This window comes from Scatophagus argus, chromosome 22, assembly GCF_020382885.2.
Source record: "Scatophagus argus isolate fScaArg1 chromosome 22, fScaArg1.pri, whole genome shotgun sequence".
NCBI lineage: Eukaryota > Metazoa > Chordata > Actinopteri > Scatophagidae > Scatophagus > Scatophagus argus.
In genome coordinates this window covers 5,544,363-5,567,385 of record NC_058514.1, presented here as the reverse complement: position 1 = coordinate 5,567,385, position 23,023 = coordinate 5,544,363, and the positions used below count along the sequence as shown (strand labels likewise).

At 42.8% G+C, this 23,023-nt stretch overlaps 1 protein-coding gene and 1 long non-coding RNA gene across 2 annotated transcripts in view; one reads left to right on the top strand and one right to left on the bottom strand.

Annotated features, from left to right (window-relative positions):
- Positions 1–23,023, bottom strand: part of snd1 (staphylococcal nuclease and tudor domain containing 1) — a 157,874-nt gene that overhangs the window by 10,983 nt on the left and 123,868 nt on the right. The window contains exons 19-22 of the mRNA XM_046378942.1: positions 12,492–12,615; positions 10,685–10,754; positions 8,484–8,597; positions 4,474–4,677 (exon numbers count right to left, since the gene is read on the bottom strand). Coding sequence (XP_046234898.1) covers positions 4,474–4,677; positions 8,484–8,597; positions 10,685–10,754; positions 12,492–12,615 — 512 coding nt within the window. The remainder of the gene's footprint in view (positions 1–4,473; positions 4,678–8,483; positions 8,598–10,684; positions 10,755–12,491; positions 12,616–23,023) is intronic.
- On the top strand, positions 4,671–8,489 carry LOC124053618. The gene is made up of 3 exons (XR_006842193.1): positions 4,671–4,796; positions 5,069–7,131; positions 8,356–8,489. It is a non-coding gene; the product is annotated as an uncharacterized LOC124053618 (long non-coding RNA).

Sequence of the window (23,023 nt, the reverse complement as noted above, 5' to 3'; positions counted from 1 at the left end):
ACGGGTGTAGTGAGTGGAGAGTAAGCAATAATGACAAGTACGCCGATAGTGAGGAAATGATGTGCAGAAGGCGGAGAAATGGAGGAGTAAGAGGAATGGAGAGTACAAGGGGTGAGAAAACAAGAAGGAAGCGATGAAGAGAAGAGTCCTGGAAAAATAAGAGGGCTGCAGGAAGGGAAGGAAGGGAAAAAGGAGTGAAGTAGTGGAAGTGGACATAAGGAGAGGAAGAAAGACACCTTCAGAAGGATGAAGGAAGAGAGAGGTGGTGTTTCACTGAGTGAACGTGTGCCAGTGTGGCAACCTGCCATTCTGGCAGTGGATAGCTGATGGTGCCAGGACAGTTTAGGAATGGCTCAGTCTATCTGCTGGGCCTGGAGGTGGACAAGGCATGAGGTCAGTGTGTGAGTCTCAGAGGTCGGAGCGAGAAGGAAGAACAGAACACACACATGCTTTTTGGTTGCCAGAGTTGACATTATATTAACAGTCACATCTGGGCTGCGAGAACTTCAGGGTAACTGTACTTAAAGTATAAGTTATACCTTCAAGTTTTGATGAAGTTCTGCTTCTCCTCTGGGTAAATTAATATCAGTGCTTTCCTGCGCTTGCTGATGCCCTATTGATTAAACTCCACACTCACTTTCATCCTTGCTGTTTGTGACGGAGAAAATCAATGCACTCTTATTCACGCATTTGCTAGTTTTTATACTTGGGGGGAAGAAATACAGATTTTCTTTCCCAGCTTGAGAACAGCAGTTGCCAACAGGGGCAATCAGACCAAATCACATGGTTGATATTGCTCTAAATATGGCTGCCATTATTGTTTAGCATGTACCTGACTGACTACAGAGCACAGCAGTGACGCGCCTTAGGGAACGATAAAATAAAACCGTAAAATAAAACCTTCACTACATGCTCATTAAAAGTTGATTTCCACAGAAATCTCAAGGCTTTGCTCAAGCTCTGCATATGTAAATTTTAAATTCCTGATTCCTGAGACATAAAGAGGACGAGCAGGCAGAAGGACACTGGGTAATGCGATGCCGTAAGACAAAACAGATGTTGAGGTTCAGGTTACTGGCCCATGATGGCTGAATTACTGAAGCTGCTGTATATAATGTAATGTACATGCATGATGTCCCACGAGTTGTCAGCAGCTCTGGTGATAAATCAATGAGATCCCTTACTGATAATCATCTAAATGTAACGCGTGTGCAGAAGGACGCTACCATATGACAGATGTATGGCAGATTAAACTTTATACTATGACATTAAATCTGTATGATCAGTGTAAATACAGTTTGTGTGTGCACACACTAAGTGTAATGGATGAACAGACATGTGTATAGGTAAGCACTCCGTTGTCGGTCTGTATTTTTGGGTCAATCTGTTCTGTTGGACTAAAAGGTCAGTTGAACTTTAATCCCATACTTTATCGTCCACCCACACATCGGGGTCACACACTAAGTTTCCTGTCACTAAGTACAGCACATCAATCATAATTTGGCTTACTGTTCATCCACCCTCCTCCTCCTTCCTCTGTTCCTGCCTCCCACCCCCCATGCCACTTCCCTCCAATCCGACAGCAGCAGCTGGCATGCATATGATCGTCTTTTCGCCTGCACTTTCACAATGACTGTTTATCCTTTGCCATGATACTATAGCTTCAACAATTGTCATCCATATGGTGCACGTAGTGGGCATCAGTGAATGTAGGGCTTAAAGCAGAAATGCACAGGGGAAAAAAATAAAACCTGTCAAATAGATGAATATCCCTCTCTGCTCTCCCTCTCTTGGGACAATGCCACCCTCAAAGACTGTTGTTAACCTTCAGTGCACTTATGACTGACTATTGATAGTCACTGAAGTGCCAGTGAACATTACAGCCCATCTGTTATGCAATGCTTAGCACTAGAGTACAGATTACAATGACCATGTTCCAATCCCCTGGAATGGATAATGAATAAAGAATGAAGCTAAAATGGAGCAGATAGGAAGGACAAAAGTCACTTTTACAAGGAGGCTGATAGTCTGGATGAGTGAAAAGAGAGAAAGGAGGAGAGAAAGAGCTCGGGGTGAGCCAGCTCGGATACTACACTATCACAAGCTCGAGGGGGACTTCCTATGAAAGAAGGGAAGAATAGGGGCACGGATCCAGAGGTCAACAAAAGGTTGTATCTTAGAACATTTTTTGGCTCTGCTACTCCAACAAGATAAGGTTTTCTATTGTGACACCAGCAGCAGCTGCAGTGCTGCTCATGAATCTTTGAGCCAGAAATACGCCTTACAAACAAATGACTGTGGGTCAGCTCTGCTAGATTACAAATAAAGCTAGTACACAGAAAATGAACAGAATAAAGCAGCAAACAAGTCCAAAAGCGCATAGCAAATAGGGAAAATGGGTGAAAGTGAAAGAAGACTGTCACTCTCCGTTTTTGGGCTGCAGTTCAGTTCAATTAATCTTTGGATTATTTTCTCAGCTAATTGAATGTTTTGTCTATAAAACATCTAAATATTTAAAAACGTTCATTCTAATTTTCCAGAATCCAAAGTGACATTTACAAATGTCTTGTTTTGTCTGACCACTGGTCCAAAAGCCAAAAATATTAATAAATAATAAGAGTTTTTACTCGAAAAATGAACAAAACAATAAATCGACTGAATTATTGACTGAATTGAAATGATGTTCACAACATTTTTTCATCTCTAGCAAAGACTTTCAGAACAGTAAAGGAACATCACTGTTAGATATTGAGCCTGACATAATACATACATGCCTCATCTCTAATAGTGAACCTCGAGCTGGGTGATGCAGCTACTGTATACAGAATCTGGAGCACATTTGCTCTATTTAGTGGCCTGATTGCTCTTGAGCAGACCTGATGGGAGGAATTATCAACAAGAAATGCTGTGGAGCTTACTTTAACACTCACTTGTAAGCACATTGGCAACACTGCTGCTTGTTAAGCTTTCTCCAGATCAAAACATTCATCTGTAGACCGCAAGGAAGAAGCAAATGCTGGAGAGACAGTTGTAGAATACTAAAGAGAAACCACTTGAACCAACAATACCTAAATCTGTGCAGTCTATAAGCCTATTAGTGGCATGGCTGGAAGGATTTAATCACTGTCCTTTGTCTATAGGGTCCATTACCCGGAGACTGCATTACGGTCCTCGGCTACTCTTCAGGGGTCAGAGGTCAGAAAGCTCTGACAATGAAGCACAGTGCTTTATTGACTGACTGTGAGGCGGGAAGTGCTTTTATCGCCGGGGTTCAGTGTGAACAAAAATGAGCCTCCACGTTTGACTTAGTAAATTGTGTGAAAGACTGTATTTACAAATGTGTTCCTCCCACCAGGCTCTATACATTTTGATTATGTTTATGAATTACACTCTGGTGGACATATTTTTCCATTCCTCTGTGCGCTTCAGTTTTTAAATAAACAGCAGAGTGACTAATATCGCGGCAGTGTTGAAGCAGTAATTGCAGCAGGAATAAATATCCCCCATTTTTCTTTATCTTTCATGTACAGAGTGGCTTTGAGTCTGCTGGGCGAATTAGCATAATGAGAGGAAAAGTAAATGAGCGACGCTTCATGGTTTGACAAAATGGCCGCCGTCTCAGGCTAATTGTAGAGGTGTGTGAGTGTATATTGCATGGCTGTGGACTGACAAGCAAGGAGAGGTATTATGTCTCTTGTGCCATTACAAAACCTACAGGCATTTGATGTAATGCTAGCTTTCATTCATCAAAAAGAATCTATAAATGACAAAGTCTGAGGAAATGAGTGGGTAGATGCATGCTAGCATAGAAATGTGGTAATTATTGGACTGTCAGAAAGCCACAGGCTGCATATGGACCTTTTAACATTAAATAATACACATGGGGCCTTTTGTCAATAGGAATGCTAAACATTTACTGTGTGCCCCAAGTTATGTAGCACCTGCTTCCATCCAATCAGCCGACACTATTGTCCATTTAAAGCGGTGGCACGATTATTGATTCCTACTGTGCATTCTGCCAGCACCGAGAGCCGCTTAATAACAAGAAGGAGGAAGAGAAAAAATATTTTGAAAGACAGACACTCTCACATGCAGTCACAGCTGGGAAATCAGCTGACGATGCACCAAACACGTACATTATGTAAATGACCAGTTCACATAATTCACACACACAGTCCAGTACCTTTAATGCACCTGGAAGTACAACAAACTCACATCTCACGCCAACTACAAACAACAATCGCTGTCAGTCAGCAATTGCATCAAACAGAAAGCCGAATCTGCTTTGCAATGTTTTGGTTGACTGCCCAGTGTTCCGTCCCACTTGGACAGGGAAAGTGACTGGTTGCCAAACGCTTCAACCAAACCAACCCAGGCAGAGAAACAGCATTAAGTAGCTCCAACATCAGCTCCTAAATCCAAATTTATCTAACACTGCTCTCCCATCACCACATGCATAAGCTCTTCACTTACCATCTTCTGCAGGTGCTTCTCCTTGCGGACGTCCACCATCACCAAGCCTTCCTTGACCAGGCCGAGGCCCACGTCATCCTTGGTGTCCCCGAACTGTAGTGTGACATGTGGGCAGGTGGCGCCCATGTACTCCACGTTCAACAGGCACTGGCTGTTATGGACGTCCCTCACAATGCAGTCCACCACGTCCGCACGGGCGTCCTCCTGAAGAAGCAGGGTGTTGGAGAGGGATGAAAGAGGAGGTGGCATCGAAGTGGGAAAAACAGAAGAATGAGGAGATAATGGAAGACGATCAGAAGGGGAGAAGAAAGGGAGGAAAACAGGTGAACATGAAAATTAGTATTTTATCGTGATGACACGCATACACACAAATACATGGCTGACACAATATGTGCACTTCTGTTGGGGTGGGGGGGCTCCCTCCACCAATCGATTGATCGTGCACACAGTAATCCGCCAGTCATGTAGGACAGCAATTATCTACTCGACCAGTTTGAGAGATTTTCGTTAGCCTGAACTACCTAATGGTCTGACTCTCACTCCTCCTCCTCCTCCTCACCGTGTCCCTTTCTTCTCTTTTCTTCTCGTTCTTCAGTTAGTTACCTCACTCGCTCTCATTCCTAACCTTCTCGAATGTGAAAGGGCATCGTTTGATTGAACACATGGTGGAGGAGGAGGAGGTGGAACAGCTGCAATGCAATCCTGACCCCAAGTCCTCCAGCAGTCTGGGTGACCAAAGGGGAGAAAAACAAAGGAGCTGCATCTTTAGAGGCAGGAAGACTCTTAAAAACAAAACAAAACAAACAAAAAAAAATCAAAAAAAAAATCAAAAAAAAAAAAATCAGTCCCTGGCCATCATCCATCTCTTCCCTACACCATCCATCTCCTCGCTTCCCTTCTCTCTCGCCCTGGTCTTGTCTCCATGGCAACCCCCTTCGAGCTAGCCGCCCTTGGGTAAGTGCGTGCGTGTGTGTCTGGTGTATGCGTTAGCGAGCGTGTGTGGGCAGGGAAGCTTGTTCAAGGCGCAAAACTAAGGGCCTCTTTTGTCCCTGCTCTCCCCCCCGGTCAACTTGTCACAGGCGCTGCAGGGGAGCTCAGGGCGTGCGTGTGTGTGTGTGTGTGTGTGTGTGGTGGGGGGAAGACACATGAGGAGAGATGAGACAGAAACGCAGGGAGAGAGTATTGCAGAACAAGAACGCTTTGACACTTGTGAGGGGGAAATACAAAATTAATGAGAGCCTTCTCTTGACCCGCTCTTGTCGACCATATGCTCAGAACAAACCTGGTTCAGTGTTTTAGGAACAGACTAAATTATTTGCATTTTATTTACTGTAAATAATTATAATCAGGTAAGCAGCTGGGTATATATATGAGCTTAATTCTAGTGCTGATACAAAACAGAAAGATTTTCCTGCCTGCTTTGAGGAAAAGTTTTCTACATTTTATTCCCCCATTTAACAGTATGTGCCCACATTAAAAAAATCAGTAACTCTTGTCTTGACATTAAGCAACTTGACAGGAACTTTGCCTGTGTAGAATAGTGTCTATTATTCAGAAAAAAAGGATAGGTAAGTGTGTGGTGTCAAAAGGGGTTTTTCAGCCCAGATTTTTACCCTGACTCATTTTAGGTAAAGTTAATGAGTCAAAATAAATAATTTGGAAAGATGTCTAACAGCTGGAGAAAACCTTTTCAGTTGTCTACAAAGCTCTGCTGTTAGAGTGGTTACTGTGGACCAGGACGTTTTTTTGTGTGTGTCACCGTTCTGAGAATTTATTTTGTTCATCTTTTTCTGAAAGCGCACTCACGGCACAACTACTTTCTTTAATTAGCCGACCAGGCATAATAAAGAGGTGTCAGTATGTCCTGAGTACAGGCAACTGGGACTTCACAACATCCATAATAAAACTGGATTAAATAGTGCTAAAAATGTGCTACCTCTGCTGGGGGGCAACTGTCGCAGATGTCATGGAGGTAACTTGCGCTTTTTCGCCTGCTTTGTTATAATCACATATTTCAGGCAAGCGAGGGAATGGGGGAAGGATAGTGAGAATGCACCTCGATCCTACTGGTTTTTGATGATGTTGTTATTCAATAGAAAATAGATAGAAGCTGCACTGCAAAGCAGCTGAATGATCTCATCCCAGCGACAGGATTTTTTTTTTGCTGAGAAAAGGAAGACTTTCTGTTGAGGGCATCAGGTGGCAGATTTGCCACACAAAGGCAACAGCCTCTCCTGTGCGCAGCAGCAAAGGTGCAATACGAGTGGGGCACCGTGCTGTCAGTGTGAGTGACACACCGAAAGCTTCAGGTAAAGCAGATGGAACACACAGGAAAGGAAAACCAAGAGGAAAACAGAACAAACGGGAAAAGGTTCAGACAGATGCAGAGTGACAGAGAGAGCATGACAGGAAGAGGTGCAAGGTGTGTCAGCTTCCAACACGGGGCACAGCTTTGAGTGTGTGCATTTGTGCGTGCGCTGAGAAAAGAAAGACTTTCTGTTCAGAGCATCAGGTGGCAGGTTTGGTGGTGTGTGTGTGTGTGCGTGTGCGTGTGTGTGCATGCATGTGTCTGGGAAGTGTAGGTGATGCCTCTGTTCCCTGGGCTGGACTAACAGATGGGCCACTTCATCCTTCAGGAGACCATGACTCATCAGACAGGTAACAGCATGCATGCAGACACTACAAGCTTACACACACACACACACACGCAAATTCTTCAAAAGTAAGGTCAGTTGTAAAATATTCAATTTGATTAAACGTTTCAGAAACAAAACAGGACCACAAACAAGTCACGGTCTACAGTGGTTTTAAAAAAAGAAAATCTGGTAAAGACTTAATAGATTAAAATAACATTTTATACTAATATAATAAAGATAATCCAAAGAGATGTTTAAGTATAAGGCAATACAGTTCAGCAGCACCACAGACTGCAGCCGCTAAACTAAGCATGAGGTCAGAACCAGTTCAGCAAAACGCAACACTGTAACCTTCATGAAGGTAGCATTCATTACAGGACTGTTGGACTGCAATCACTTCAGCCAAACGTATTCACTACACTGGCAGCTGAACCCAGATAAGTAATCCAAAATGGCAGCAAACAATGTCCATTATGAAGAGCAGCAGTTAATTATAAAATATCTAATATATATAATTAAATACAAGAACATATGGCAACACAATTCTGCAAATGTTCCCCACTTTATCCATGACAAGTGGAACAAAACCCTTTAAACGTACACACACAATGCACGCGCACCAACAAGCAACTAAAGACGGGGCTTAAGACCTGTGCCAGGCGGGCACAGAGCAAAAGAAAACATGTTTTTATCTGCACAAACTATTCAGGATGCTGCTGGCTCAGGAGGCAACCAATGAGTTGACCCGCTGACACACACGAAATATAGTCGCTCACACACACACAGACAAACAGGCACACAAGTGGGCACTGAAGGTTGAGTAAACACACTCGGATGTAAACAAGAAGATTAGGGCTGCAGAAAAAAAAAGTAACTGCTGCTTGGCTATCAGATGGACATTTATATGCACAGACACATGCACATAAAGTACCTGACAGGTTTGTATTGGTGTAGGGGGCGTGTGGGAGTCTGGCCCAGTAAAGAAATACAGTTTACATTAGCAAATAGTTTATAAAACATTAATGTCTCTCTGCTATCAGGTCAGTTATTCGTTAATTTATTGCAACCAAGTAAATGAATGACTTACTGTTTGTCATTGCTTTGTCTGCACAGTACAACATGCATTATGCATGAGTGTGATTTTCACTAAAACTTGCCTGGAATAAAAACTCGACCCCGTCTGTCAGTTATGGACTTATCACCTTGTGAGATAAGTGAAACTCAAACAGTTTTTATGTCTTGCCAGAAAAGTCAACTTTCAGAAGCTGGCAGAAAATGAGACTGAGGAAGCAGATATCGCAAAACTTAATTTTGAAGCTTTCAGCTGCGACACATATCTCCAACTCTGCACGCGCGCTCGTTCCGTGCACTTACGTCCTGTGGGATCTGGATGAAGGCGAAGGCGTACTCGGTGGCCTGTGCTGGCAGGGTCCGGGTGCTGAAGGCAGGGGGGATGGCAGCCAGACGAGAGGACGACACAACTTCTCTCTGAGGGAGGATGAACGGAGGACAGAAATCAGACCAAATATAGAACGCTTTCCGAGACAGCCTTCATGGTGTTTTATTTGTGCAACGACAGGCAGACACACAGTGACATTTGTTCCTGTATTATCAATAACAAGTCTACAAATACTGTGGCGTGTTTGTGATGATGACTACGTCTAAGCAAACGTGACAGAGACATCCATCTTCTGCTGCAGCTACACTAAAGGAAGCCAACGGAGATTAAGGCAGAAATGTCGGCTTTGTTAAGTCATCATAGTCATCAAAGCTTGTGATGAAAGTACTTTCTGAATATGTGACATTACAGAACTCATCTCTGAAATCAAACAGCTCTCCAAGTGAAGGACATGCTCAAAACAAAACACAGCAAGCACTCAGGCGGTAAACCCAACCTGTGCCATGAAATCTATTAGTATTATTCCTTGATTCTGAATCATTTCCGAAATCTCGCTTTAATGCCGATAGTTTACAACTGTGAAAGAAGGACAGATGCCATTTTGTAGCTAAAGGCCTGCATGTGTGTTTATGTCACCTTACCAATCATTTCACAGCTGTTTCTACAGCAGTACTGAGGCGCCTTTCACTAAGCTCCATCTGCTCTTTAGCTCAGCTACAAGCTTAGAGTAAAGACGACAATAGATGTCAAGTTGACAGTCACAAGACTCTTGTCAGATTAGAAAGCACCGACACCAAAACCAGCAAAATGTAGAAAAGGCAGCACTAGCTGCCAGTGCGCATCCGAATACAATGATGACTGAGGGAGGACTATAAAGTTCTTATGAGACAGTAACTCAGCTTCCTATATGCACTGACTACAGGCTTCACATTAACAAGTTTTGAGTCAACATGTCTCCTCTCTGTGTTCAGAGCTCACGGGCCTACAGGTGCTGTCATCTCTACAGCTGACTGCAACTTCAGCTTGTTTCCCAAATTTAAACAAAATACACATTACCATGAAAAATATGTACCACATTTCACTGATATGAAGCCATAAAGCTGAAGCATTCTGACAGGTATAAGGCCAATGTGAGCAATGACCAGTCACTGATCACCTACAGGCTGATGGAAAGTCAGACAAATACGGTCGTTAGAAGTGGGAAGTTAATTTGATGACCCCCATATCTTAGGTTAATGTGTTCATTGGACTGTACAGTCTAGACAGAGACTACCTTGAACATTTATTATAGATCACAACCTAAGATTTATCAAGGCCGTATTAGATTTTGACAGCACTGTAAATGTGGGCATTAAAAATGAAAGACAAAAGTGCTCTGCTGTGTTTGCTAACGACCACATAATCATTCAGACAGGTGGCAATATTACCAACTAATAGCTCATGACACAGAGGCATGAAATCAAGGCCAGAATGACTCAACCTGAAGTGACGCAAAAAACTACAAAGGGCGAGGTAGATATCAGCTCCATTTTTTTGTGTGCCAGGTCGGCCTCGGAGAATCACACTTTCAGCAACATGCCAGGACACATCGCGTCTGCCAGCCAAACCTCGAGCTGGCCCCCCCACCCCCCACCCTTCCTTCTCTGAGGTCAGTCACACACTGTGCCGCTCCACTGCATCATGGGAAATCTCCCGCAGGCCTGGGGTTGGCTGCATGAGCCGCTTGGTGATGCAAGCATGGGTATGCACGTGGGTAGAACGACACACAATAACGCACTCGCAAGGATGAAATGCCTTCGTCATCAGACTAAAAAAAGAGATCGAGAAAGAGAGGAGAGTTCTCTGCTTTTGTCAATGTAATGAAAAGGAATATAAATGATACACTCAGTGGCTCTCTTTGCTTCGGCCACAAACAATAAAGGGAACAGCAAACAAGCCTGCTTCATATTTGTCCTAAAAACTCAGGCAGAAAGGATGAATAAAGTCTGTTGGGCTGTTTTGAATGTGAAAATAAGCAAACAACTGGTGTCTGAATAGGTGCAAGAAATCCCTCTTCAGTTACCAGATTCTTTCTGGCTGTGGATTTGGCTTTGACAAAACTCCAAACAGTCGTTCTAATGGTGTCAATTCAACTTTTGTACCAAACGGTCAAATTGATGGTTTTGAAGTTACTCACGTTGCCGTAGTCAATGTAGAAGACATGAACCTTCGCTGGTGACTCAACTTTCTCCACTCTGGCTCTGTACCTGCAGCAGTAAAAGAATAATTGAGAGAGAGAGAAAGACAGAGAGAGGGAGAGAGAGAGAGAGAGAGAGAGAGAGAAGAGAGCAGAGGGAAACAGAGATGAAGACAGAGGGCACAAGAGGAAAAGGAGATGAGTAAATGATTCCGTGCTTATTTCCCTGGGGAGAAGGTGTTGGAGGATCTGTCTGTTGTGATCGGGGAGAGGAAGAAGAGGAGGAGGAGGAGGAGAGGATGAGCAGGCCGGGGGTGGGGGGTTGAGGGGGGACAGGGGGGATCTATCAGGACATGGCAGGGCTGTGAAAATTGCACAGAGGCCTCTTTGCAATAAAGAACAGAAATTTATACCTATTTTTGCCTTGTGGCAAATAACTTTAGTGCATTAGCGCTAATCACAAAAACCCAGCAGTTTCACTTCGCAAGGTTTGCTATTCCAGCACATTCGGCAAGCTGAATTTGAACGGAAATAAACTTGATATTACAAGGACGCACAGAGTGATGAATTAAAAGAACACAGCATTAAGTCACGCAAGCTACAGAGGAGCATGTTTCTCATCAGACTCAATTCAGAAAGTTTCTCTTCATCTGACTGCCACTCGTCCGACTCTCAACTCGGACAAATAAAAAGAGAGCGGCGAGGACAAATTGGCCGAGAACCAAGGACCACAGGAGGAAGCCAAATAATCAGAGGCAAACGGGCACAGAAAGAGAAAAGAGAACAAAGTTAAAACCAAATAAGTGGATAACAGGAAGACAAAGAACGAGAGCGACTGTATTTACGCTCATTCAGTGGTGTTCTGAAAGTGACGGATTTCTAATTAGCCCCCTAATGAAACAAGCCCACATTCCGCAAGCATCGCAGAATACAAAGATGTGGACACACAATACGAACATGAAAATAATTAGTTCAGTGAATAATATATGACTGGGGAAAAAAGAAATCCGACTTGGAGCAGGATGACAAGAAAGTAACAGGAAGACAGACTTTTCTTTAACGCAAAAAAAAAAGCTGTAGAAAATGAAGGTTAACAACAGATGGCCTGTTTGAAATACTCATTGACTTTGATTGCTGGCTGCGGCGAGAGAACAACTTTACATTTGCCCCTTAAAAACATGCAGAGGAGGATGGAGTGAAGGATGGAGGAAAGAAAGAAGAGCACCTGTGTCTTGGGAACATTTGGTTTTTTAATCAGTTTTCTGATTTTCTTCGCCGTCACCTACTTGACATAGACACCCTCTCTCCCTCCCTCGATCACCGTGACTTTTATCTGTCCCCATGACCATCTGTAAACTTCCGGTGAGGCGACGACATGAAGAGGTGTGTGTGTGTGTGTGAGTGTGTGTGTGTGTTACTGTCAAGCGGCTGCTGATTCTAAAAAGGGCCAAAGCAGTGGCAGTGAGCTAATTACACCCTGTGGGTGTCTGCAGTTAATGCATCACAGGCTTAAATGAAGACAAGGTAAAAATGAAACATCAGGTGTTCCTGAGAGGCAGAAAACCACGCAAAAGTACATGTCTCGTGGAAAATGAAAGCTCATAAAACTGGTGTAAAATGACTCAGGGGTGGCAGAGTTTGTTTCAGGTAATCATAAACACCCTGGAAAGTCATTTGTGCCGGTTTTCACCAGAGCAACTGCTTGATTTAAGTAAAGCATGAGGTTCAGGATTAGGTTTGGAGCCTTGCTAATGGTTAAAGGTCACTGTAAGGCTTTTAAATGTCACCACAGATATCATTTGCTCACCATTCGCCATCAGCAAACTTGGCTATGCAGTACTCTCCCCTGCGTGCAGAGTAGGATCCTTCCACTGGCGGCTGGGCGGCGATCTCTGCTCTCATGGTCTCCATCAGACTCTCCAACTGGCCTCCTGACAAAGACACAGACGTGAGTGAGATGGAGGCAGACTTCAATTTACACTTCCAGTGCCATTAGTTGCATTTGGTTACATCACTCTGGGCTGTTTTCGTCTTACTTTGACATTGACATGTTTGCTGTTTTACCTCTATAATCATTTGATCCAGTTTAAAATATGAGTATCCACTCCCCATGGAGAAAGCGCTGATTGTGTCAGACAGGTTTAAAATTCATTCTAATTCTCTCATCTACAGAGGTGCAAGATGCTGGCTTGACTATGAGCTGTGACTGACGGAGGGCTGGTCCTAAGGCAGCACATGAATACACATGCGTCTTATCCAACATAAATGCACCAGTACGAATGAACTAAATAATTGTGTGCCTCTTATGCACAGAAACAAATTGAGGACTTTTCTGAAGGTTGTTTATGCTTTTTGTAACTAAATGGGAGTGCTTCTTATAATCCATTTCCTTCCTTTTGTTATGAAAAAATGGGATTAATTACTTTATTGCATGCTGCCACATGGTTTATTACAAAAAGGTTCCACTTAAATTGCATCACTGCCTTAGAGAAGATACTTCAAACCTTGACTGAACAAACAAACAACACAAATCCTTTTTTTTTTTTTGGAGCACACAGCTTCTCAAACAAAGCGTAAAACAAATGAAGACAAACTTGATCTTCGGATAAGGAGATAAGACATTGTTATTTGAGGATGTTTTTCTTAAATACTACAGCAGTAATGGGATGCCACAATCCATCAGTTCAAAGCCCATGTTATGCCCCGAATGCTCTTTACAAACTGTAAGCAAAAATCTAAATAATATGCTGTTTATGTAGTTGTTAGCCAGTGAAGCTAATGCCGGTTTAAGCTGGAGAAATACAGCTGTGAATGGAGTGATCCATCTGCTCAAAGGGGACTTCGTGGCCCATCATATCATGTGTGGCAGCCTGATTACGGTTGATTCAAGGCGAAAATATGGCTGTCGATATGCTACGAGTTGTTGGAAATCAGACAGTGAGTCAGAGCTCAGTGAATTCCATAACTGCGGTAAGTGGCAGCTTCATTTGTGCCCATCAGTTGCAACTGGGGAGTTGATGGTAAGCACCCTAAATATGTGCATCTCCAAGAGAGCCACTTCCTGGTGTTTGTGCAGTATGTACAGTTTATTTGTGTGTATGTGTTGTGTGTATGTTTGCACACAAACACGACTGTGCCTGGCTTTAGGGTGTATGAAGTATGTGGAAGCAATTACAGCAAGTGGCCACCATGTAATTCAATGCTTCCTTTAACCTAAAGTGCATAAGAATTTTAGTTTTTCTAAATCAGGGATTAAGAGAAGCTGGATCGAGACTTTCTCCTGAGGAACGTGAGGGGAAAACTTCCCACGGAAATGAAAGAAATGGACCACTTTCACTGCAGAGGATGAGTACTTACATCTGGATCTGGTTAATCCTTGGGAAAATATAGAAATTAAGACAGTAGAGTATGAAATGAATACTTAGGTAGTTCCAAAGTCCAATTGAATTCACACTAAGACGAATAAGTCTAAATAAGTTGGTTTTCACAGTCGAGCAGTAGGCTATTTTTAAAATCTGAGTTATGTGCAAATAGTAGGGAAACACTGTGTGCTTTCACTCTGCAGTCTGTCCTCTCAACAGCCCATCAGTCCAAATGCTCTGAACAGGAAAAAAAAAAAAAAACTTTTCGAGCTGCAGCTTCATGTATCGTTAATACACTTTGAACGTGGCAGCACTGAGTTAAAAGGAGACCATCTGCATGTAAATTTGGGGTTAATCAGGATATTGCAGCTCAGGTAAACACTACTCTATCTGATTTCCATCTTAACATGATTTCTCCCACTAACCTGCTTTCTTCACATGAATGCAGTCAGTGTGTTTGAAATGAGCAAGTTCTGCTTACTGTGCATGTTGCTCTACTACCAAACAAACAGCTTGGTGGGAGGCAGCGCAGCACCACAGCCTCACCTCTAAATACACACCTTTACTTGCTACTGCTGTGGTGAGTTGTCAGTAACACCTAATATTATTTATGCTGGTGGTAGAACAAGAAAATATAAATAACGATGCTGTTTTCTAAGGGTTATCTGTGCAGAGACAGCCGAGCAGCTGCCAACTAACAGCAGACAGGAAAACCTTCGTTAGCATGTCAAATTTGAAGAAAAACACCAGCATAGGAAGAAAAAAGCTAGTGGGATTGTGGAGGGGGTCAGGGAAGGAGGGGTGCTCAAACACCTCATTGGCCACCCACTGCTACAACAACTGCTGATGAATGCAGTGAGGGGAATAGGAGTATAAATACACACACATAAACACCAAACACATTCATCCTCGGTGTTTTGTGGAGAAAGCACTTTTTGGAAAACATGTCAGATGAAATGCTTCCCGAATGCTTTGCCTTACCTTACACACACACAGATGTGGTGTAGTTGCATCATTATGCTCCAGCTTTGCCACACACTTACTTTAATGACACTGGGCTGCAGGCGTCCCAATCAGGAACGTCCTTCATTTATAAATCTAATTTTAAAAAAAGCTAGTGTGTTTCTTTCTTCCTCAGAGCACACTAGTGTGCATTTATGTGTGTATATTCACACACCGAAATATATATATATATATATATATATATGCACATATACATACATATGTAATGCGTTCCCGGACCATGTTCCACTTTGAAAGCCAAATAAATGACACATGAGCTTTAAGAGGGTTCTAACCTCCCTATATTTTCACACAGGAAGCCTTAATGGATGGAGCGCCTTAGTCCAATCTAATTACAATGCTTTATTCATGCAAATGGTGAAGTGGGATTAGCTGACGGTATGGGGGTGCATGTAATATGTGGTCGATTAAATGGAGGTAAAATTCTAACACGCCACATCATGAACAGTTCCCTGATTCGCTGATGATGATCTGAAGTGACAAAATCTCCGCTGCTCCTGCTCACATGTCTCCCTTATAACAGGCTGAAAGATCTCTGAAAGGTCATTTTAACCTGTAACCTAAGCAAAGTCATGTCGTTTTTTTTGAAAAATATTGTTACTGTTTCGATTAATAGACTTGTACTGAGAAAAGTCTCCTGAATAGAGCTGGCATGGATTGGGCAGAACATCTCTAAGGAATGAAAGACTTGTTGATTCCTCCAAGAAGACACTGCAGTTTAGAGGAATTTTGGTTTCTTGCAAAGACATGTACAGACGTATGATCATACCGATGCAACATGGTTAACCAAAACCAAACTCTCCAGTATGATGCCTTCATTTCTCCACTGATGTAGGTGTACTTGGTGTAGAATGTGCTACAGATGCCGAGACTCCATCTTGTCTGATTGTGACTGTGTTTCTGAGGTTATTTCCAATGTCTCATTGGAGAATGATAAAAAATAAGTTGGACTCAGTGTGAGTTCTAGTTGGCTCTAGTTGGGCTTATACAGTCAAAGGGCACTGACAGTGCAGTGTTATGGATCACCAGCTTTAACAAGATGATTTATGATCTGCTGTGACCCACAGATTCACTCCAATTACTTTCAAGTCAAGTCCAGTCACACTTTAACAATAAATCCATGTCCACTCAGTGACTGACATGAAGCCTGGCTTGTTCGTTTTTTTTTTCCTTTCCTGTGCTGTCTTCTTTAATTTCTCTCATGATTTCAACAATTTGCAATCATCAACCCCTGATGCCTATGCTGCAAACAAATCAATTTGTGAAATGCTGAAGGATCATTAATGTGATGACTTGTATGAAATACATCCTTATTCACCAGATACCTTTCTTGAAACACACCGACGGCTTTCATCCTTTCAGCCCTATGTGCTGCTGAGCATTTCCTAATGTGCACGTCCTCATTTGGTATGCAGAGTGTGGCTCATGCATTGTCATAATTTGCTGTGCGTGCGTCTTGGATAAAGATGAACTGGCTCTGGGCTCACGAAGTTGTCAGGAACTCATCATCCACTTGTGCAGGTTTAAGTCAGGTGAGTGCTAGTCTGCGGGGCCATGCCTTGGGAAATTATTTGTGCAAATATGCATATCACAACACAAAACAATGCAGAAAAGGCAGGCACTTGGAATCACACAAACAAATAACAGACACCACTATGAATCAGCGTCGAAGAAAACTGAACTGAGCTTTACATGCTGCAGGCGAGCTCAGAGAGAAAATCCAGGCCCTCTGGGGGTCAGTTGAGCAAAGTCTTTTGCAAGTGTAACATCCCAGTGAAATTCTGAATGGATGTGAACATGAGAAAGGAAGTGGAGCTAGGACACTCTGCATTACAAAGGCAGAATCCTATTTAAAGCTGGCATAAAGACAACTAAATATCTGCGTGCAGAAGGGGGTGAAGCACGTCGAGCACGAGTGCTCATTTTGTGTTGAAGGGAGAGCCAAAGCGATGATCCAAAAAACAGCCAAACTACTGACTGCGTCTGATGCTGGCCAATTTCTCTCAGTCTTCATCTCTTTATTCCTCTGTTGTTTTTTCTCCCTTCATCCTGTAATTTGTTTATACACCATTATGGCTGCAGCTGTTTGTAAATCATATATAATTACATTGTGAATGCCCAGTGCAGAGTGAAGGAGTGATTAGGCTTAGATACAAGAAAACAATGGAGAAAGAGAGAGAGATAGAGAGAGAAGGTAGAGAGACTGACAACAGTTTTACAGGTTGTTTATGATCATATTTGATTATATTGTGGCACACAGTGTGTGAGCAGAGACAAGGGGGAAATCAAAAGCCAGTGAAAACCGTGAATCATGTGCCCTTTCGCTACGCATCCCAAGGCCGAACTGAATTCTATTAAGCCGTTTACAAAAGCCATTAAACCACAGAAGGGTAAATAATCACGATATGACACAGGCAGAGGCCAAGCGAGCCAATGGTTGCTTATGAAGGCGTTTTATTTCCTGGCTTGTGAGAGTGGAGGAATTGAGAGTCAAAGTGTAGTGCATCTATGAAAAGGACACCTGCTGGGGAAACAATCAACTGGGGAGGATTCGGAAACAAAACTGGCTATAATTGATTATAATTTCTGAAGAAAAAGAAAGGCAACACTGTGGGAGTAAGACACAGTCAAACTGATGCACAGACAGTTATTTTTGGAATCAACACTCCTGTTTTTCTTAGAAAATAAAGCAGAGTCTTTACGGTGCACCCTGGCCATATGGTCAAAGACTGTGCCGAGACGTGGATGGTGCATAATCTACCATCGGGGAGATTCACAGCCGCTCAACAGAGCTTTGTGCTTCAGCTTACCTGTTTGTTTGGAGAGTTAAATATGCATGAGATCTGGACGAGGCTTTACCCTCTGGGGCAGAGGAATGGCTGCGTTTCAGGAGATACAAGCAACACTTCAGAGGCAAAAGGCCGCAGTGGCAGACAACAAAAACACAGGCCTGGTGCAGTATGTACTGGATTGGGAGGCCTACATATGTGTGCCCAAGCAAACGCACATGCACACACACAGCTGTTATGAGTTTAATGCCCCTCACGGTTGGCCAACAAAGAACCCACGCTCACCCGGGGATATCTTTCGGGACACTTTCTGAAGGCGCAGTGTGACAAGAAGGGAGCTAAGACAAGAGAAAAGGCCATTTCCTCCCATTCCTGAGTGATGTTTAAAGTGGTGTCAGCATCTGTCGAGCACTGAGGGAGGCCACTATAAAAAACAAATGATCCCCTGCTTGACTAATGCTACTCCACTCCCACTGGAGAGTGATATGGATTATATCTCATGCGATACCCCCACCACCACCACCAATTACCCAGTTCTGTTCTACCCTTCCAGGCAGACTGAAGCTTTTTACAGCAAATTACCGTTTCTGTAATTGGAAAAGCCATCACTGAAAAAACTAAACAGAGACGGCATCTGTGGCTCTCTTTTTGCATCAGCCTCTGCTGTTTGTCTCTCTCTGCCACCTGTCGAGACTCACTGACTGCAGCTAATGCCCTGCTTTGATTGTGAGGGATACAAGTATATTCATAAGATGTCCACGGGCAACATCTGGGCAAGAGGAGGACCAGGGGTGGTGGTGGGCTGCCACTGTGAAAAGTGTCATTCAGCCATTCAGTTTTAGGTAACAGACCGAGAAGTTTGACATTAGTGCAAATTGTGCTTGCTAGGGTAGTGAAGAATGCGAAACGCTGATTTTCTGCCTGAAAATCAAAAGCCCCCTGCCTCAAACTGACAGGTGAGTTGACCTTTTAGAAGCAAGTTGCGTATCTGATTTAATAATGAATGGGGGGGGGGTTAATCCAGGTATGGTTTGACCTCTAAAGATTACATTTGCTGCAGCGGCAGAGTGAAAAACAGCAGAATTGTTTGCTGCATCTTGCTGGAACTTTTATTCACCTGTTTGGTTACTTTGTCACTGCAGGCATAAGGCTGAATGCCACCGCAACACAAGGCCTTTTGCAAACCTAAGCTGAATAAAACATGAGACTTAAAAGGCGGACGGACAAAGACACATCTGGATAAATTCTTCACAGTAAGCAGCTCTTTTATTTTCAGCTTGTTAAGGTATTGAGACACGCTGCGCTCTAATCACTGAGATGGGAGCTAATTTTATTCAGGCTGAATTCAAAATTAAAACTAATATGGTGCTACAGACAAGCAGCTTTAGCTTTAAGATGAGTGCACTTATGCTAGGAGACAGTATAGCAATTAAAGCCATTCTCCCTGAATTTGATGGCACCATTAAACTATTCAATATAATCATTAATACAATTGTCACATTCAGCACTTTGTTGCATTTCTTTTGTCTGAAATGTGAGTTCATATTTTTTCTTTTCATTTACCAATTAGCACCTTTAGTTCATTGTTGTAATTGGACGGTTCAACAAAAAACTGACACGATTAACAAAAAAATTACTTTGTCAAATGCTTCTGAAAACAAACTAGTTTCATAACACACTGGTGTAGGAGTTAATTATCTCCACCCCCGACTGACTTTGTCTCGAGGCCTACAGTGCCATGGAAAGACATTTCATCCCAAATGAAATTAATAAATAATAAAACAAAAAAGAACAGTGAAGTCAGCCTTGCGACTACCATTCTAAATGTGCACCCTTGTATTTTTATTAAGCTCTATTGTATAAAGTAATCATCACTTGGCTGCCTTGACATGACATCCAATTAGTGGGCTGCTCACCCTGATCAATATGAAATGCTACAGTAATTCTCATGTCCTCTTATTGAAATCAGCACCCTGAATACCAGTGCTGCTGTGATGCTTTGCCTGCTCTAAAGAGAGTTTCACTGAAAAAGATACTAGATACTGTCAGATCACTGCAGGGAGGGCCGTGCAGGCTGAGGATGTTGTTATGTGGGAACACATACATTAAAGAGGACACCAACACAAAGAGGCAGCAAGTAAACGAGCCAGTACAATTATATGAAAATTTTCATCTGGCCAAAAACAAAACAAGCCCATGACAAAATAAGATTGAAACATAACATTTCAAAGCAATGGAATTCAGTTTCAAAAGATAGAAAATGGCCTGGTTTGAAGTGTAGCCAGACAGAGAACAGCTCCCTGCCTGCCTTGCTGTATCAGTAGCCGAGTCCAGCATCATTAGGTGATGAACAGCTGCTGTGTGTAAAAGGTAGAAGTGTGAATAATGCGGACGGAGTGGCACCTGGTTGGGGGGGGACGACTCTACTCATTATGAGTCTGTATGGGTGCCAGGAAACAAGCACTAAACAGGATGTACCGCCAACTGTGCTGCAGCTGAGGCTTGGGCTGGGCAGAGAATGTGTGTTTGTCAGTCGGGGGCCGGGCCTAATAATACAGTCTCAGGGAGCTGATGACTGAGTGAGGTCCAAATCAGGGGCATGCGGCTAGCAAGGCAAAGAAGACACCGTAGGAATGTTGCCCAGTGATACAGTCTGTGGGCCTGGACAGCCCATACGGGCTGGATCCAACATGTCTGAGTGTAATAATACGGACTCATACAGAGGAATCAGGTAAGTAATGCAACATGCAAAACAGGTGGTAAGCACTGGGCTACATAAGTGAACCTGTAGCTGCCAAGTAAAGCAGGCTGCAGGGATAGCTTAGTGGAGTGGAATTTCATACTTACGTCATATTATGACCACTTGGCTATCTCTATGACAACTGAGCAAAATCAAGCTGCTGAGGATCACCATGAAATGGACGCTCAGGGTAAAATCTGGTGGTGAACCTTTTTCTGTTGTCCTACTTTGATTTTCAGGGTCAATAATGATCTTTAACGCTCTAAATTTAGACTAATATATATCTTTTCTAAGCTTCAAATTCATCTCTCTAGCTCTACTCAAAACTCTCCTAAACTAGTACACATTGTGGAAAGGAGGCACAACTTATGAGTGCTTTAGGGAAACTAATACTCCTCTAAGTCTTTCATTTAAAATTGAAAATCTGAAGAGCATCCAATTCTCAGGTTGCAGCCATTACAGCTACTTCAGGGCTATATTTAGCAAGTTTTTAATTATGTCGACTCTCCAGCATTGTGGCAAAGCAACAACAGCGTACAGCAAAGAGTGAGTTCCTCCCCCTGTGCCTGGAGTGGCCTTTGTCTTTTAGTGTCCAAGGTCACGCAGATCTATGCAGGTCCCCCTCTGACAGTAATTACATATAGCCTCCGGAGAGAGAGTAACACGCACACAAGGAAAATAGGGTTAGAAAAGAGGGAAAGCAGAACGAGGATGAGACAATGTGCGTGGGGAGAAAATTGAGACAATGAGAGATAAACGCATACAGCAACAGATAAAAACTCTTAAAATAAACTGAGGATTAAAAGAGCACAATCCCTCAAGCTTCTCAGTGACTTGGAAAAAAAAATTCCTAACGTGAAATTAATCACTTATTGAGCTCGTGTAAAGATATCCATAAATGAAAAAACCCACACTTAAGAGTAATTAAATGGGAATAATTAAAATGGGAAAAGGGGAAGAAAACAGAGGGCTTAGGACCCCCAGAGAATAAAAGATATTACGAGTTGCATTTTCTCCACAAAATATGAGAATCACTTAGAAGATAAAGACATAAAGGTTATTTCATGGACCTAAGTATGTTCATTTAAGTGCAACAACAGCTGTATGGTCTTCCCAACTGCCAGGGCCCTCAGCAGACCACAATTAATAATAAACAAACGCAGATGCTATCTGGTCAATAGCGAAAACTGCCATAGCTTTAATGGGTCAGAGACTAAATGTCAATGGCTGTAGTTATCATTGTGATGTGATCGTATAGTTTTCCCCTTCAAGTTACATTTTAGCAAAGTGTTTAGTCTTTGTTCTGAATCATTGACTTGATTGATATGAACCCCTAAAGGTTAAATGGTCTGGCCAAAGTGCTGCACACATTAGATGAGAGCAACTATTGCACATATACACGTAAAGTTTCACATGGGTTGGAACATAAGCTGTGGCACACACATCATAACCTCTCGGTCGTTTATGTGAGGAGTTATGTTGTCATCAGCTGCAATCACAAGCCTGTTTATAAAATTCAGCCTCTGCATGCAAGCTTATCTGACTCTATAAACCCATTCACTTCAGAAACGGGGGGAAAGGAAAGGGAGGGGGGCAGGGGTGGGACATGTAATGATATTGCAAAGCACTCAGCTTGTATGATTTTACAGGCCCTAACACTTTGATGTGCTCTTCAAGGGGCTGGTATGACTTAATGTAGCTTTGAGGAAGCGTCAGCGAAAATGAAAAGAGACCAAGAGAGAAAAAAAAGAGTTGGAGGGAGGCGAGGAGGGGCAAACAACGTGATAGAGAGGGAGATGAGGAGAGGGAGGCAGGAGGTGAGGACCGGTCAGGTTTTACCTCCCTGCTGAGAATAACATTTTTTTTTTTTTGAACTACCATGTAAGCCTCTCGGTGGAAGAACACGGCCCAATTAAAGGAGGAAATAAATAAATAAATAAATAAGAGGCCTCCAGCATTGCTGGATCATCTAAAAATCAAGCTTTTATATGAGAAAAGACTAAATAACTCACAGCTCCTGTCAAAATACACTGAGTGCAGCAATATAAAAAAATGCAGTTTGTGTACAATTTCTTTAAATGCAACACTTAAGTTGCTACGGAGAAAACGCTGTTAATGCTTTGCATATTGCTGCTTCCTCAGATCCCTTATAGATGTAAAAGAATACAGGAGAAACAAGCTAAAAATAAATCAGAACTCTGATTTGCACTTTCATGTGTAGCTCACGCACCGATTCCTAAAAGCTAGCCCAACTCCCTTACATACTGACAACACAGGATAGGAAAATTCACTCCACATTTCACTTGTACATTTTCCCTGTTGACAGTAAGTGATGCTGAAGGCATTAACCCCAGCCTCAGGTTAACACGTGCCACGTACTGTACGTTTCAAACACTCCCCAGCGACACGTGATTTCGATCAGCGA